Below are 18,239 nucleotides of genomic sequence, written 5' to 3'. Positions count from 1 at the left end.
GCTGTCCTACCTCTCATGCCACTGCCTTCCAATCCACTGGTGCCCTAGCTGTGCTGAATTTGCACTTCCAAAAGCAGCACCTCCTGGATGCCAGACAGAAGGTGCTACTAGCAGAATTGCCAAATCAGCGCCGTGAGGGACAGGCAGAATGTGAACACAGAGGTAAGAAAGGGGTACAAAAAGAACGTGACAATTTTAATAAAGTGTCTGGTAATTTTTGAAATGCACTGCTACTCTTACAGAAGCAATCCCAACACCAAATGGAGTTTTTCCACCTCTGATGGAAAGCTAGACATGGAATGGAAGAAAACCTAAAATTTTAATGCCAATACCCAGCCTTTACAACAGAAGAGGCCGTGCATGTAACTGATACTTCAGTTGTTTCTTAGTGCGGTTAAATGCAAATAAAAGCTGTTGATTTTTGATGTATGTAATGATATCTACTGCACTATGTATATTTCTTAAATATACATAGAAAGGAAAAAATAGGGGGAAAAAAGCAAAAATATACTTCGCATCAGTGGTATGTTTCTGTGTACACACACAACTGCATAATTAAAAATTAAATGTTTCACAAACCATTTCTTGTCAGATTATCTTTGAAAAATGATCACCACCAACTGAGCACAGTTGTGACATTTAAAATAGCAATAATTTAATTTAGCCTTATTTTGCTCCATAATTTGTCTTTAGAATTCTAAACAGTAAACTTGTTTCTTTCATTTTTACTAGGTAAGCCACAATAAAACAGAATGATCACAGGGCTAAAATCAAATTTGTGGAAACTGAAACCGGTCCAAAACAGGGATGAGCTAATAAATTACTTCAATTTTATCACCTTGAAGACTTAGAACTTGATAAAATGGATCACAAAGACAGACCTGAAGACCTTTTCATACACATCTTAGCTTGAAACAAAGTAAATGAAAATCAAAAATATACATAAAATAACCTTGCAATAAATTCTTCCTTCATACAAAGAGCCAAATTCTAATATTAAGTATATTTGCATGCAAAGTAGGATTTTTCAAGGTGATGAGAAGGCAGGCAACTGAACACGTTAAAGAATTTGTGCACTAAATTTCCAGTCATATTTTTTGACTTTCCAATTGCCAGTCTAAAATGTTTTTGCTTGGAAATGAAGTATGCACAAAAAACTGTTTTGGTAATAAACACTGACAAATACTTGGAAATTAAACAATTTAAATGGACAATGAATTATTTACAATGTCCACACTAATAATTGCTGACAACAATAAAAACAATAACTATCTCAGGATCATTTTACAGCATACCAGAGGTATAATTCCTAAACAAGGTTTATATTCAATGGCAAAACTGTGCAAATTGGAGCAAACTGAACAGCATGCTCTCCTCCCTTACATAAACGTAACACATGCTGGTGGATTCCCCTGCTATGTGGAGTGTTTTACTTACAACACAAAGGACCTCCACAACTGCAGCCTTGTTTTAGATTAAGCGAGGATGTGCGTTGTAAGTACCAATCAGCTGATTGTAAATTAGAAAAACTGAGAATGGCAACCTTACCCAAGACAGAGATCTAAGAAAATTAACAGTTGCTCCCTGAAATTATTATAAGAGAGGATTAAAATTTGTAATAATAAATATTTAACAGCTAGTGGCAAGGAAAACTTTATATGCCCCATTTACCCTTCCACAATAGGAGCGAAGGTTTCTCAGAAGCCCTTGAGCAAACCATGTATCTTGTTGAACAGAACCCTCATAGGCATAAAGCAGATATAGCCCCAAAACCTAAAATGAATATTGCTCTTCCATTTACCTCTGCACTTACCATTTTCTCTCTGAGAAAGTGTATTACAAGTGTCATTAAATCCAGACACTTCCCAGTCCTTGCTGCACGCTTGATACAGGTTTCATACCATGGCAAATTTAGTAATATGGATTATATTCACCGAAACTGGACCTCAAGCAGGGCTTCTGATGCTCTAAGTAGAGTGCCCAAGCACCCCACACCGAGACCCACTCCAAAGGCTGATTTTCTTAGGACACATCCCGTTATTTGTAGTGTTGGAACCCACCATTGTTTTTGTTATGTATCTAAATAGCATTTTGGTTAATTATTTTAGCCTTTTCTAACTTACTTGAATTTAGTGTTTGGCGTGTTTTGGCACTTGTGCAGTATGCTTCAATGACCTTAAGAATCTGAGCATCTTCTTCCAATGCAGCTGTACCTGAAGTCAACAGAAAAATAAACCTTTACCATGGCTCTAGTTATTAAGTCAGTCATGTAACTGTAAAGTCGTTTTAAGCCGAGAGACAAGTACCAGATAATTCAACTAAGGTTCAACTCAGTGAGTCTATTTATCACCACCCTGAACTACCCCCACAAATTGTAGATGATACCTTAATCTATATTCAGGAGTGAGTTTCAATGAGCGAAAAGTAAAGTAAAGAGTTTTAAAAAACAAATATATACTTAAATATTATAATAAAATGTATTGAAAAACACCTCAAAACTGGGCAATTAAGCCAAACCTAAAGAAGGTTTCCGAATATTTTAAAACTGCCCCTTTCTGTTTCTTTTCAAAGAGAGCTATGTGGAATATAAGTGTTTCAAAGAAGCATGTCTTCCCTCTTTGGTATTGTGCAAACCGCAATCAGACATAAAAAGTACACCCAAACAGTTATTAGTTGCACCTTAATTCATATCACAGTTTAATTAGAGAAACACAAGGAATGGAATATTATCTTCTAGCAAATAAATAAGAGCATCATGTAGTTCAACAACTAAGTCTTTATTAAGGTTCACAAGTGATACAAACATATAGTTTTTCCATACCAATACTATGAAAGGAAATCTAGAAATCTGAAAATTAAACTCAGCATAATATTACAACATATACTGTTGTACAATTTCAGTCTTGTGTCCATCAGGAAAAATGCCACTTACCGTATGAGTACTTCTGTGAAATGAGACAGCATTTGACAGCTATTTTCAGACTGTGTTAAGTGAAGCTTGTAGGTTTCTTAGCAGAGCTTAGAGCAGAGAAAACATTCCAGACACAAAATTCTAAGAATATTTGCTTTGGAGTTAATTTAAAAAAAACCCATGTGAAGCTAAATCTGTACCTCCTGGGTTTCAACTAGATCCTTTTATCAAAGTTGCTTCAGCTAAGAACAGGGTGTGAAATCTTGACCACGATTTAAGTAAATGGGAGTTTTTAGTCTCGACTTCAATGGAGCCAGAATTTCACCAAGGTTGGTTGGTTTGTTTTTAAATTTCCATCTGTTTTTTCCCATCCCCACAAAGCTTTATATACCATTGGCCTTGAAGATTTTCACTGAGGACATCTGAAGGTCTTTCAAAGTCAGCAAGTAACACAATCTTCTTCCAGCAGGCAAGACAGCCAGAAATCCCATTTTTATTTTCAAGTATTTATGATCACAACCAAACAGATACTCTACAGAATATCCACCAGTGATGACTGTTTGCAAATACCACTAATAAGAGCTCATAGCAACATGAGTCTCCCAATAATGTTTAAGATGTCCAAACATTTCCCACCTATTCCAGAACTATTTCCTTTTTTAAATAAATGCAAAAATCTGTCAGCAAAGCAACTCCTCTAGGCAGGATGTAACACCAGTGTACTGTTTAGTATAGTAGAGCTGGAGAACTAGTAATTACATACGCATTAACTTTCTTACATTATACCCAGGTCCATGGAAGTATTTGGTTGGTATATCTCATGTATCTGATTTATTTGTTCAAAGCATAATTAACACAGAAGGACAAAGACGACTAATTACTGGAAAAAGAAAGATGAGTATCTGGCAGCATCAGTGAAGTTATTCAAGTAAGTAAAAGTCACTGCAAACAAAGTCATCAAGTTTCCCTTTCAGCAGACAAGCCATCCTTTACATCAAAAGTGCTGATAACTGTAATTTTGAAAAGATATCCTTCAATTAAAAAAATAAGTTTATTTCATCTTTCTTTGAAACTAAACAATAGCTCCTGTTAGTGCATGTGCTTTGATCATCTCTCAGGCTGCAGGTGTTTGCTTGGTATCTTGGAGAAGTGGAATGAAACTGCAACTGCATGCTGGTGATTACTGAAGTTCCACACAAATATCTGATGGGATCTGTTGTACTGGGACTGCATGGCAGCAGTTTCTTTACTACTTAATTGATCTCCATTGGTTAGAATACATCAAATTCAACATTGTTTCTCAACATTGCTTCATTTCTATTCCTAATTATAGAAGCTGTGATAGATTAAAACATTTGTATTTCAGCAGTTGTTGAAATTAAAAGATGGTCAGATTAGTAGCGAACTGTTTGTTTTTCGGTTCTATTCTATCCTTTCTTCCATATTTTAAATTCTTTATTTCTCACATTCTCCTCAAATAATCAAGTTTGTGACATAACTGCTTTTAAATGGCATAAAAGTGAAACACAAAGGCATTTTAAGATCACAGATCCATTTCCCGCCCCCATCAGCCCATCTGTAACCATCATACCACTCACTTAAAAGTCATAGTAATGAAAAGGATGTTACAGTTGTTTTTAAATTGAGTGGCTTCTGCACCTCTAACTAGCCAACTGTATCAATTAGTACTAGTAATTAATATTTTATTACTGGGAAGCAGTATTAAGATCTACAATCTTTAAGATTTTACAATCTTTTACAATCCGATGAAGTGAGCTGTAGCTCACGAAAGCTTATGCTCAAATAAATTGGTTAGTCTCTAAGGTGCCACCAGTACTCCTTTTCTTTTTGCGAATACAGACTAACACGGCTGTTACTCTGAAACCAATCTTTAAGATAAACATTTAAAGGAAGTATGCTTTGTAAATTTAAAGAGTAACAAGAAAAATGGTCTAATGTAATTATGTTGTATAGGTCCTTTAAAATGGATTTAAAATAAAAATATCAGTAAAGATATACAATTCACTTGGATAAAAATGCCATTGCTGTGTGTTGCTAGAACAGAACAAAACTGTCACATTAAAGATAGAGCTTCTGTTGCACTTACCTATTACTCAGCAGAATCTGATAAAAAAGATTTCCCCAAACGTTCTCTTCTGTGATTGGGGACGAACGAGAGAACTAAAACAGCATCAACTTATTTTGTACTATAGGGAACCATTACTCTCTTTTGTTTTGAAGATTTTGAGAGGACAGTAGATTTAAATAAAAAGGAATGCCTCTTATTTGATCAGTCCAGAATGAAAGTCTTGTGAAGATGCGGAATGGATAAAACAAATCTATTTTTTTAACAATATCAAATAGAAAGTCTAAATACTAAGATGGGTGAAATTGAGTGTCTAGTATTGAACGAGGCTATTGATTATAATAGTCATCACAGAAACTTGGTGGAATGACAATTAATGGGAATTGGTAATATCAGGGTAGAAAATATATAGAAATAACTGAGTAGGTCATGCTGGTAGGGGGTAGGGGGAAGACTGGCACTATATGTGAAAGAAAAAATAGAGTCAACTATAATAAAAATCTTAAATGAATCAAACTTTCCCACAGAATCTCTATGTATAGACATTCCATGCTTGAATAATAATAAACAGCAGGAATATACTCCCAAACACCTGACCAAGATGGTAACGGTGACTGTATAATGTCTCTGACATTAGAGAGACTATAAAACCAAAAAACCCAATAATAATGGGGGATTTAACTATGCCCATAGTGACTGGGTAAATGTCACCTCATGACGAGATGCAGAGATAAAATTTATGGACACCATTAATGACTGCTTCTTGGAGCAGCAAGTCCTGGAACCCACAAGAGGAGAGGCAGTTCTTGATTTAGTCCTAACTGCAGCACAGGATCTGGTCCAAGAAGTGAATATAGCTGAATTGCTCGGTAACAGTGACCATAATGTAATTAAATTTAACATCCTTGTAGGGATGAAAATACCACAGAAATCCACCACAGTAGCATTTAACTTCAAAGAGAAAAATACACAAAAATGAAGAGTCTTGTTAAACAGAAATTAAAAGGAACAGTCACAAAAGTGAAAGGAAGCTGCAGGGAAACTATAAACACCGTAACAGAGGCTCAAACTATATGTATATGCCAAATAATAATAAAAACAGTAAGAGGACCAAAAATGCCACCATTATTAAACAGCAGAGTGAAAGAGGCGGTTAGAGACAGAAAGGCATCCTTTAAAAACTGGAAGTCAAATCCTACTGAGGAAAATAGAAAGGAGCATAAACTCTGGCAAGTCTAATTAGGCAGGCCAAAAATGAATTTGAAGAGCAACTTAGCAAAAAGCAAAAAACTAACAGCAATTTTTTTTTTAAGTACATCAGAAGCAGGAAGCCACAATCAGTGGGGCCACTTCATGATCGAGATGCTAAAGGAGCATTCAAGAAAGATAAGGCCATTGTGGAGAAGCTAAATGAATTCTTTGCATCGGTCTTCACTGAAGAGGATGTGAGGGGGATTCTCACACCCGAATCATTCTCTTTAGGCAACAAATCTGAGGAAGTGTCCCAGACTGAGATGTCAGTAGAGCAGATTTTGGAATGAACTGATAAACTGAACAGTAATAAGTCCCAGGACCAGATGGGATTCACCGAAGAAATATGAAGGAACTCAAATATGAAACTGCAGAACTACCAACTGTGGTTTGTAACCTATTGCTTAAATCAGCCTCTGTTCCAGATGACTGAAGAGTAGCTAATGTAACGCCGATTTAAGAAAAGGCTTCAGACGTTACATTACAGGCTGGTAAGACTAACTTCAGTTCCAGGCAAATTGGTTGAAACTATGGTAAAGAACAGAATTATCAGACACACAGATAAACATGACTTGTTGGGAAAGAGTCAACACAGCTTTTGTAAAGGGAAATCATTCCTCACCAATCTATTAGAATTGTTTGAGGGGGTCAACAAGCATGTGGACAAGGGTGATCCAGTTTCTGGACTTTCAGAAAGCCTTTGGCTCCAAAGGCTCTTAAGCAAAGTAAGCAGTCCTGGGATAAGAGGGAAGGTCCTCTCATGGATCAGTAACTGGTTAAAAAGATAGGAAACAAAGGGTATTAATAAATTATCAGTTTTCTCAATGGAAAGAGTTAAATAAGGATCTGTACTGTGACCTGTGCTGTCCAACATATTCATAAATGATCTGGAAAAGTGAGTGACCACTGAGGTGTCAAAATTTGCAGATGATAGAAAATTACTCGAGATAGTTAACTCCAAAGCTCACTGCAGAGAGTTACAAAGGGATCTCACAAAACTGGGTGACAGAGCAACAAAATGGCAGATGAAATTCAATGTTGAGAAATACAAAGTAATGCACACTGAAAAAAATAATCCCAACTAAACAGACAAAATGTTGTGGTCAAGAAAGAGATCTTGGTGTCATTATGGAAACTCTGAAAATACCAGCTCAGTGTGCAGCAGCAGTCAAAAAAAGGAAGTATTAGAAAAGGGATAGATAATAAGACAGAAACGATCATAATGCCATTGTATAAATCCATAGTACGCCCACACCCTGGTGCACAGTTCTGGTCACCCCATCTTGAAAAAGATGTATTAGAATTGGAACATGTATAGAGAAGAACAACAAAAATAATTAGCAGCTTTCATATGAGGAAAGATTAAAAAGACTGACCGTTCAGTTTAGAAAAGAAACAACTGAGGGGGGAGATGATAGAGGTCCATAAAATCATGACTGGTGTGGAGAAAATGAATAGGGAAGTGTTATTTACCCCTTCACCTTACACAAGAACCAGGGGTCACCCAATGAAATGAATAGGCAGCAGGTTTAAAACAAACAAAAGGAAGTACTTTTTCACACAACGCTCAGTAAACCTGTGGAACTCATTGCCAAAGCCAAATATATAACTGGGTTCAAAAAAAGAACTGGTTAAGTTCATGGAGGACAAGTCCATCAATGGCTATTAGCCAAGACTGATGGGTCACTAACTTCTGAGTCCCAGAAGCTGGGACTGGATGACAGTGGATGGATCACTTGATAAATGCCTTTTTCTGTTTGTTCCCTCTGAAGCATCCAGCACAGGCCACTGTCAGAAGACAGGACAGTGGGCTACATGGACCCACTGGTCTGACCCGCTATGGCTGTTCTTATGTTCTTAAAATGGAAAGACAGAAGGAAAAGAAAAGGAGTACTTGTGGCACCTTAGAGACTAACAAATTTATTTGAGCATAAGCTTTCATGAGCTACAGCTCACTTCATCGGATGCATTCAATGGAAAAAGAATCGCTTTTAAAGAAGAAAATATTGTGGTGAAATGATGATCATTGTATATTATAATCTGTTTCAGACTTCGTAAATTTTCAAAGAACATTTTTTTCCCATGAATCAAAAATTATATTCAAAACCATATAGCCCAATATTTTCAAATTTGGTTAATTACTGTATAGCATCAAATGCCATATTTAAGCACCTAAACAAACAATGGCTTGGATATTCAGAGTTGCAAAGGCATTCTCACAGCTCCCATTCAAATACTGAAGTGTTGGCCAGAGTAGTTAGTTTCCTAAACTCCCAACAAGTTTCTTTTAACTTGCTTAATAAAATTACACTAGAACTACTTCAAACAAACTCACACAATGTGAATTCCTTCAAGGGCCGGGTATATGCTGTATCCAGTTACATCCACCACAGAACGTAACAACAAAACTAACTTTTAAATATTTTATTGGGCCAATCTGCATTAAGGACATTGACAAGATGTCTTGGTATGATGTAGAATACAACTCATTGGTAATTGGTTTAAAAGGCCAAAGCCATGACATATATATATAAAAAAAGGAAGGAACAAGTTTCTTCATGGGAGGCCCTGTATCTGTGCTTGGTAACAAGTTCCTTTCTTGAGGAGGCCTTATGTCTTCTCCACTGTCTTTCATTCCATCCATATGCAAGGTTCTAGTGAGAGGGATGCTTGCTTATGCAGCTGGCACATTAATAACAAACAATCCAAGCTTTATAGCCCAACTGTGTCATGCAAGTAAACTTGATATGGACAAATCAGCTATCCACATATTACTCAACTAAAGTTTCCATCAACATATGTGTAAACAACAAATCATTCCCTTCACTAACTTAAGTTCCTGCCATCAGAAATCCATAGCACATCCTAGGGAAAGAGAAAGCTCCCACAGTAAGTCAGCAAGTGGTGTCTGAGACGTTGCACTCCATATGCTTTATGAAAATATGCTTATGACTGTAAATATGATGTAACTGGAATATGATTTATGCAAAAGGTCTCTTGTAAGGTATCATTACAAAGCTTATAATCTACTAAATTTGTTCATCCTATTTATTTGCATGTATTATTTCTATGTCTGAAGTTAGGAGAATAAGATATAAACTTGTATTACTAATGTAAACATATTAAGTGGAAGCCATTAAGGGCGCTTCAGAATCAATGAACGGTAAATGGCTCTGTTTACTTACAAACCTTCCTGGGTACCTGTGGGCCAGCCCAGGAAGAATGGAGGCTGGGGTCTCACAGGACATGTGACCATGTCACCTGATACTGGAATCCATCTTAAATCTGGTACTTTTTCATTTAGAAGGAGGGGTGGGGACCCAGAGAGAAAAGATTCCCACCTTGTGCCAAAGCTATAAAACGGGGTGGACCAGGACAAAGAGGTGGTCAGTCATGAGAAAGCCCCTGCTTACCACCTAGGATGTCTGCTGGAACTAACAAGGACTGTACCAGGGGAAAGCATTGGGCCCAGACTAGGAAGGAGTCTAGTCTGTGAAAGAAGCTTACTGGAACATTTCTGAGGGTGAGATATTACCTGTAATCAGTTTCTTAATGTATTTGGCTTAGACTTGCGTGTTTTTGCTTTATTTTTCTTGGTGACTTACTTTGTCCTGTCTGTTATTACTTGAAACCACTTAAATCCTACTTTTTATACCTAATAAAATCACTCTTGTTCATTAATGAACACAGAGTAAGTGATTAATACCTGGTGGAGCAAATAGCTGTGCATATCTCTCTATCAGTCTAATAGAGGGCGGACAATTTATTAATTTACCCTGTATAAGCTTTATACAGAGTAAAATGGATTTATTTAGGGTTTGGATCCCATTGGGAGCTGGGTGTCTGGAGATAAGTACCCTGCTGAGCTGTTTTCAGTTAAGTCTGCAGCTTTGGGGGCATGGACCAGCCCCTGGGTCTCTGTTGCAGCAGGCTAGTGTGTCTGGATCAACAAGACAGGGTTCTGGAAGTCCCAAGCTGGCAGGGAAAACGGGCCCAAAGGTAATTTCAGCACATCAGGTGACAGTCCCAAGGGGATCTCTGTGACCGAACCTGTCACAATGTCATGGGAAAAATTCCTTCTCAACTCAAAGTATGGCGATTCTTTATGACAGCATTCACTATGTGCTTCACATGTTCCACAAACTCAAGATAGACATGTCTCTGTTCTAAGGAGCCCACAATTTAAGGATACAGAAGTAGACAAAAACTGAGGAAAGCGAATGTGGTTTTGAGTACATGAACTAGATCAACATAAATGGCTTAATTATTTTAAGCGCCGCACAGACCCCTGTTATCACAATTGTTACTTATCCATGCGCACATGTGAATCAGGACATATTAGTACACACTAAATAGACAGAACTGGACTGAAGTTAAGACAGCAGAATACAAACTGTTTCCCCCCTGGATAACACAGTTAACAACACTTGTCTTTTCTTTCATCCTTCCTATTTCCCCCACACTTCTATTATACTGCCAGTGCTCCCTCTATACTTGCTTAAGCTTTTGTTCTTTATGGTATTTTTTATCTATAAACTCATCTTGTTCCTTGGAAACTTCTCTAGCTTTGTCTTATAGCCTATGGAACATGAAAGTCCAGATCTTTCACTGACCTCTGTCGCAAATAAATGACATACAGAAAATACCCTGTTTCTAAGGAAATATCAGTACAGTTGTTAGACCTAAAAAATGACCTACCCTGACAGATCTCAGTGTCAGTACCTAGAGAAAGTTGAAAATGGCAATTTTCAATGGGGAAAAAAAAATTAAAATACCATCCATTTCTCTGAAACTTTCTTTTATATACACTGGCACCTTGTGAATACACTGATATTTATTCAGTCTCACTTACTTTTTCTCAGTGCAAACTCTTCGTCTGATGGCTTCCGTTCAGGCTTGCGCTTAGGAAGCAGCTTTTTCATGGTTTTAGGGCTTTTACTGAGATCCTGGGTGAAAAGAAAAGAAAAAGTAAAGCTTCTTTTTTTTAAAAAAAAAATTCCAAATGCTGAAATTTTAATTTCTGTTCAAGTAGCTGTTAACTGTAAAAATCTTATAAAGCTACAAAAAATGTTGCTGGCTGATATTATTTTTGGCATATTTCAAGTTTACTTGAATCCACTTATTCCCCCAACCCCATTGGCTGTTTGCATGTTAATCTTCTAGTCCAGGAGCAGGCAAACTTTTTGGCTTGAGGGCCACATCGGGTTTCCGAAATTGTATGGAGGCCCAGTTAGGGGAGGCTGTGCCTCCCCAAACAGCCAGGCGTGGCCCCGCCCCTGCCCCCTATCCGACCCCCCCTGCTTCTTGCCCCCAATGGCCCCCCCAGGACTCCTGCCCCATCTAACCCCCACTTTCTCTGTCCCCTGACGGCCCCCCCGGAACCCATCCACCCATCCCTGTCCCCTGACCGCTCCCAGACCCTCCGACTCAGACTGCCCCCCACTGCCCCATCCAACCCCTCCTCTCATTCCTGACTGCACCTCCTGGGACCCCTGCCCCATCCAACCCCCCCTCCTTCCTGACTGCCCCCCGGGGACCCCTGCCCTCCTTCAACCCCCCTGTTCCACGCCCTCTGACCGTCCCTACCCCTATCCATACATCCCCCCGACCACCACCCCAAACTCCCCTGCCCTCTATCCAACCTCCCCTGCTCCCTGCCCCCTTACCGCGCTGCCTAGAGCACCGGTGGCTGGCGGTGCTACAGCCACGCTGCCCAGAGCACCAGGACAGGCAGCTGTGCCGCCCCGCTGGAGCCAGCCACATCACCGCACAGCACAGAGCACCGGGTCAGGCCACGGCTCTGCAGCTGTGCTGCCCGATAAGAGCTCACAGCCCCGCCGCCCAGAGCACTGTGCCAGCGGCACAGTGAGCTGAGGCTGCGGAGGAGCGGGGACAGCAAGGGAGGGGCCGGGGTCTAGCCTCCCAGGCCAGGAGCTCAGGGGCCGGGCAGGAGGGTCCCACGGGCCGGATGTGGCCCACAGGCCGTAGTTTGCCCACCTCTGTTCTAGTCTTATTAACAGAAATACACAGCAATGCTGCTGTAAATATGCAGGCTGTCTGGGAGCTAGAGCGAAGGGAACAACGGCAAGCGGGACACAAACAAAGTGTTTTTCTTAACTTTTGAGGGGTAAACCCATCATATTTAGAAGCAGATAAAATAAGCCCTAAAGTGGAAGGTTGGTAGGTTATACACATCTATTTCTTTAAATCAAAATTTGAAGAGTGCTTGTTATAGCTTTGAAAGGAGAGAGCTACAGCAAAAGAATACATTGACAGAGATTCTACACTTCTGCTCTATAGTGAGTCATGCTAATGTATAAGGATACAAAATACATACTGATCTACCCCTTACCTTCAGAATACAAGACAGCCTCTATACATGTGTAGAACAAGAAAGTGAAAAGATGAATGAGCAGGACAAAGACCAAAGAGGATGAAGATAGGTTTCAAACATTCAGTCATATACTAAGCACTGTAAAGATGAGTGAAATTTTGCCACATTTAAGAATTAAACAAATGTTATAAATACCAATGCATGAAAGAAGTTTACTTATATTTACTTATATTTAATTTATATATTTAATTTAAAAGATGGACATGCACTGCAGCTGAATAAGCTAACGTAGTAATTAAATCAAAATGTTTAACCTTCAAATTAAAGGCCATCTCTCTCCCACATTCCCTTTGGTGGTGGTGGTGGTGGTGGTGGTTGTTTTTGTTGTTTTTTTTTTTTTTTTTGCCTAAGTGTTTCATGAGTGACAACTGTTTGTCAAAAGACTGACCCCATAATGTAAACAGAGCACAATTTGTGTGCCTGCAAAAAATTCAAATTTCAAACTCATCTCCTGCATGCACACTCAAGATATTTGCAGGAACAATTGTGCACATTCCTTTGGGAATTGGTTCTTACCATTAAATCAGAATCATGACAATGCATGAAACAAGTTTTTCAACAGAAGTTTAATATTGCTTCTGAATAAAGTATAATACTTCTCTGTCATATGCCTATTACCTTGCCCTTTTATAGTGCACCCCCATAAGAGGATCTCAGCATGCTTTATCAACGTGACTAAACACTATTTCCCCCATTCTACAGCTTGTAAATAGAGAGAGACAAAGTAGCTGTGAGTTACCCATGGTCTCACAGCAAGTCAGTAATAGAATCTCTGGCTTAATTTACTAGACACAGCTGCCTCTGTCATCAAATTACACACACCACCAAATTCTGCATAAACCAAACATTTTAAATATTCTTCATTTTTACAGAAGGGCAGAATTTAGTGATAAGAACAAGTTAGTCTACCACTGCCATCCTTTTGTGGATTACTAAAAATAATTTTGTATTTCTTTTACAGCCCAGATTAAAATCTGCAACATTAAAGGATGAGGGGTGGGGTATAAAGAAGAATGAAGAATCATTACACGTCGTCATAAATGATACCACAATTTGAAGCTGATGCACAAAAAGTCATATACTAAAACTCCTAGGATTAAATTTAAAGGTTTACTAAGTGCATGTAAACAACAGTTTAATATTCAGGAATGAAATTAGTCATAACAACTGTAGATACTCAAAACTATTTGAGACTCCTATGCAGCAGAAAATGCCGGTTAGATTGCTGATTCTGGACCTTTCTCCATTCACCAGCAAGCAGTGGCAACACTCTGATCTCTGAGGTTACCGAGAGAATGTCTCACTTTGGTCGATTTTAAACACAGCATTCTCTCACTGCAAAAGGTGTTTCTCGCACCCTGTCGGACCAGAGGGATGGTAGAAGTAGAGCAGGATACAGAGAACTAGGTATATGGGAAGTAGAAAAAAAAAAACTAGGAGAAAATCTTCATGGCGCAGATAGGGATGCATGAATGCAGAGGATTTCCATTCCATCTGCCCCAATAGATGATGATGATGATAAAATAATAATAATAATAATAATGAATACAAGTGGGCACTAATCAATTACCACTGTTTCAGTGTTAACTTAAATGAAGTGAAAACATACAGAATATAAACACACATACAGAACTATGTAAGATCATGATATGAAAAGAACTGAGTTACACCTCTTAAGTGTAGTCCTGTACTTTTATGGTCACATTTCTGGGTTCCGATACCTCACCTCTTTATAACAGAGAGCTGCTGAAGGCCGTAGAGGAGGTGCAGGTCGTAAACAGCTCAAGCTCCAAGGTTTGGGAGTTTTAGGAGGTTCCAGAGGTCCCCAGTTTATAGTGGTATGTGGAGTCCCATGATGTGAAGGATGTGGAAGCGTGTGGTATGCAGGGGTCAGTGGTACTGGTTTGCTGTCTGAATGTTTGCTGGATGGTGTTACTGGATGAGAAGGAAGCTGCCAAATTAAAAAGTAATTTTCAAAAACAGACAAAATCACTTACACTGGCTACCTAACATTTCTATCTATTACAGCTCCAACTAGCACAGTTTTAAAAGCTGAATAATAATTACTGACACAACAGAACATAATTTCATTCAACGAACCATTATTGTCTACCACAGAAACAGTATGTATTGAACCACAACAGCTTCGAGATCCTTGCTCACACCCCTTTCACGTTTCACATTTAAAGAGTGAGCGCAAAAGAACAATTTAGCTTAACTCACTCAAATTTAGAATTGCCAGGAAGTTACTTGCAGAGCAGATTGAAACTCAAAAGTTCTGGTTTGTGGGGACATTTGGAAATTAGTTTTTGAACTGAATTAGAACAAAAACAAATATTTTCCAAATTGCCTGCAAATCAATTTAATAAAATTTTCATTTCAGAATTTTGTTACAAATTTTGTTAACATGTTCTCCATTTTTCCATTAATTTTCCATTATTTCATAACATCCACTAGTACTATTAGTGACATCATAATATGGCATAATATAATAGTTGAAATATCTTATTATTTTATTTTTAAAATCATTGTAGACAGCTGCTACTTAGTACAGACTGAAACATTTTATCTTCTTTTCTAGGTCCAAGTGTCTCCTCTGTGTTGTAACGAAACAATCTGACACAAATAAAATACATGAAATATAACACTTAACGTAAAATTTAAAGTACGAAGAGAATGTTACGTTATGACATGTCAAAAACAGCAATGTAAATTGTGCATGGCTCTAACTGACATATTAGGAAATGATGTAAAAATCATATACAAATGAAAAAAAGCTCTAAAATAAATTGCAATTCAAAATGATACTTCAGAATTTCCCAAAAGGTTTTTCAAAACTAACATTTTTTTCGTTTACAAGTTTCTTTGCCCTGAAGGAACGTTAGCCCAAACCAACACTTTCATCAAAAACAACATTTTGAAAAAAAGCATTTTTAAACAGAAAAAAATGTTGTGGTGAAAACAAGTTTCCAAACAGTCTTAACCTGCTTTGCCATGGTGATGCAACATAACCCATTATTCTAAGGACCATTAAAGGAAAATATCAAATGCAATATTCACGCATAACAGTAGTAAGTTAGAGATGGAGTCTCAGCCTTAACCACAAATTTCCTGGGAATTTTCTTTTGATCTGTTGAAGCCAAAGTGTTAAATTACAATATATATTTTGTATCTGTGCATGAGTGACCAAACCTTTCTTCTAATTTTGAAAATATATAAAGCAAATTGGGTAAAAAACAAATTGGGTCAATTAAAACATCTGGTTCCTGTTACTGGTGAAAAAAAAATTAGAATGATTTATATAGTAGTATGAGATTTATAATCCAGATAATCTTTCTCCTAACAACTCAAGCAAAAGCTTGTTTGTTTCAGCCCCTATGACTGAAATATTTCTTACAGTGTGAGATGGCACAGAATGAGGTTTAATAGTGGGATTCCCAACAGTTGTAACTTTGGTTTGCTTCTGCAGATGATCCACCCATTCGTGCAAATCTTGTTGGTTGTTACACGATACTAATATCCGCTCAATCATATTTCCTAGGAGAAAACACAAGATTTAGAAAGTCTAAAAAACAATTATTTTATTCTTTAGAAACACTAAAATAGTAATCGGTTTTTGTCACACACCGAATCCTTGTAATACCTAAGAGCTGAACAAAGACTTAAAAGTGTAATTTCTGTCCGAAGGAATGATATTTCAACTCCTTTCCTCACTGTGACAGATTTTTCTTCAGATGTCTCTCTTTATAGACACAGGCCATTTTGCTATCTTTATTAAGGAACGTTTATGCAAAGAAATTGATCTAGCAATTGAAGTCATCCTGGTCTCGACTGAGAAACGCAGATGAGGCCCCTCCATCAAAAACAAACAATCAAGCAATCAAAAAACAGCATCTAACAAAAAAATACTACTTCACCTACCTTGACTCTCTAGTATCCTGGGACTGACACGGCTACAACAACTCTGCAGATAGCATCTAACCCTACAGTTTCTCCCTAGACTCTATACAGGTACAGAACCACAAGATTAAGGCACACAGTTAGCGAGGAGACATGGATTGCTGAATCTTCAGTATGCAGATGACACAGCTTAGAGTCTCCATTTCATTTGACCTGGCCAGAACAGTTGATTGCACTACTCAATGTTTAAGGGTTGATCCAGTCTGGCTGCCTGACACTTAAACTAGATAATAAAACTGGGGTGAAAGTGTATCACTTGGGGGAAGCAACTGGAGGGTACTATGAAGACAACGTCAGGGCTGCTAGCTGAGAAGAGAGTGAGCGAGAGGGTGGGTGGGTGGGCGGGCGGGCCTTGGCTGTTCTGGTTTGCTACAAGGTATGCGAGGTTAGATTTTCAGCTGCCTCTGAAAGCAGCAATTGGTAGCAGCAATAACTAGCTTTGGCTTTTTCTCCCTCATCATATAGCCAGGAGGTTATTCTTTTGGCCGTAGGCCTTATGACCCTCATGACACCTTTGTCCCCCTGAAATTAAACTATTTCAATAGAATCTACTTGGGGCAACACCTTAAATTTACCCAGAAACTGAAGCAGGTGCAGAATTCAGCAGAGCAGCCCACTTGCTATGCAGTCTGTTTTACTGTGAGCACGTAAAACTTGTCTTCAGTAACCTGCACTGGATCCTTTTGCTTTCTGGGGCAATTGTAAGGTGTTTGTGTTAATCTATAATACAATAAATGGCCAGGAATATACCTAAGCAACTGCTTCTCTCCCCACAACATACCACCAGTGGAGAAACCTGAGCTGAGGCCCCTTGGTGATGGGAGTTTGCTTCTGGTAGCGAATTCTCTGTTAGAGACTGTCATAAATATAAAGGGAAGGGTAACCACCTTTCTGGAAACAGTGCTATAAAATCCCTCCTGGCCACAGGCAAAACCCTTTCATCTCTAAAGGGTTAAGAAGCTAAGATAACCTCGCTGGCACCTGACCAAAATGACCAATGAGGGGACAAGATACTTTCAAATCTGGAGGGGGGGAACAAAGGGTTTGTCTGTCTGTGTCATGCTTTTGCCAGGAACAAATGAGGAATGCAGCTTCCAACTCCTGTTAAGTTAATAAGCAATCTAGCTAGAAAATGTGTTAGATTTCCTTTTGTTTAATGGCTTGTAAAATAAGCTGTGCTGGAGGGAATGTATATTCCTGTTTTTGTGTCTTTTTGTAACTTAAGGTTTTGCCTAGAGGGATTCTCTATGTTTTGAATCTGATTACCCTGTAAGGTATTTACCATCCTGATTTTACAGAGGTGATTCTTTTACCTTTTCTTTAATTAAAAATCTTCTTTTAAGAACCTGATTTTTCATTGTTCTTAAGATCTAAGGGTTTGGGTCTGTGTTCACCTGTACAAATTGGTGAGGATTATTATCAAGCCTTCCCCAGGAAAGAGGGTGTAGGGCTTGGGGGGATATTTGGGCGGGGGGGAGGGGGAGACGTCTCCAAGTGGTCTCTTTCCCTGTTCTTTATTTAAAACGCTTGGTAGTGGCAGTATATTGTTCAAGGACAAGGCAAAGTTTGTACCTTGGGGAATTTTTAACCTAAGCTGGTAAGAATAAGCTTAGGGGGTCTTTCATGCAGGTCCCCAC

The 18,239-nt window shown here is 38.5% G+C and overlaps 1 protein-coding gene across 4 annotated transcripts in view; it reads right to left on the bottom strand.

Moving 5' to 3' along the window:
* ARHGEF7 (Rho guanine nucleotide exchange factor 7) overlaps positions 1–18,239 on the bottom strand; it is a 189,298-nt gene that overhangs the window by 22,621 nt on the left and 148,438 nt on the right. For all 4 annotated transcript variants that reach the window (XM_074963778.1, XM_074963783.1, XM_074963800.1 and 1 more), the window contains 4 exons: positions 16,040–16,179; positions 14,369–14,593; positions 11,101–11,194; positions 2,124–2,213 (listed from right to left, as the gene is read on the bottom strand). In XM_074963778.1, coding sequence (XP_074819879.1) covers positions 2,124–2,213; positions 11,101–11,194; positions 14,369–14,593; positions 16,040–16,179 — 549 coding nt within the window. The remainder of the gene's footprint in view (positions 1–2,123; positions 2,214–11,100; positions 11,195–14,368; positions 14,594–16,039; positions 16,180–18,239) is intronic.

The sequence above is a fragment of the Natator depressus genome, chromosome 1, assembly GCF_965152275.1.
Source record: "Natator depressus isolate rNatDep1 chromosome 1, rNatDep2.hap1, whole genome shotgun sequence".
NCBI lineage: Eukaryota > Metazoa > Chordata > Testudines > Cheloniidae > Natator > Natator depressus.
Note: the sequence above shows the minus strand (reverse complement) of the source record. Positions and strands in the feature narration are given on the sequence as shown.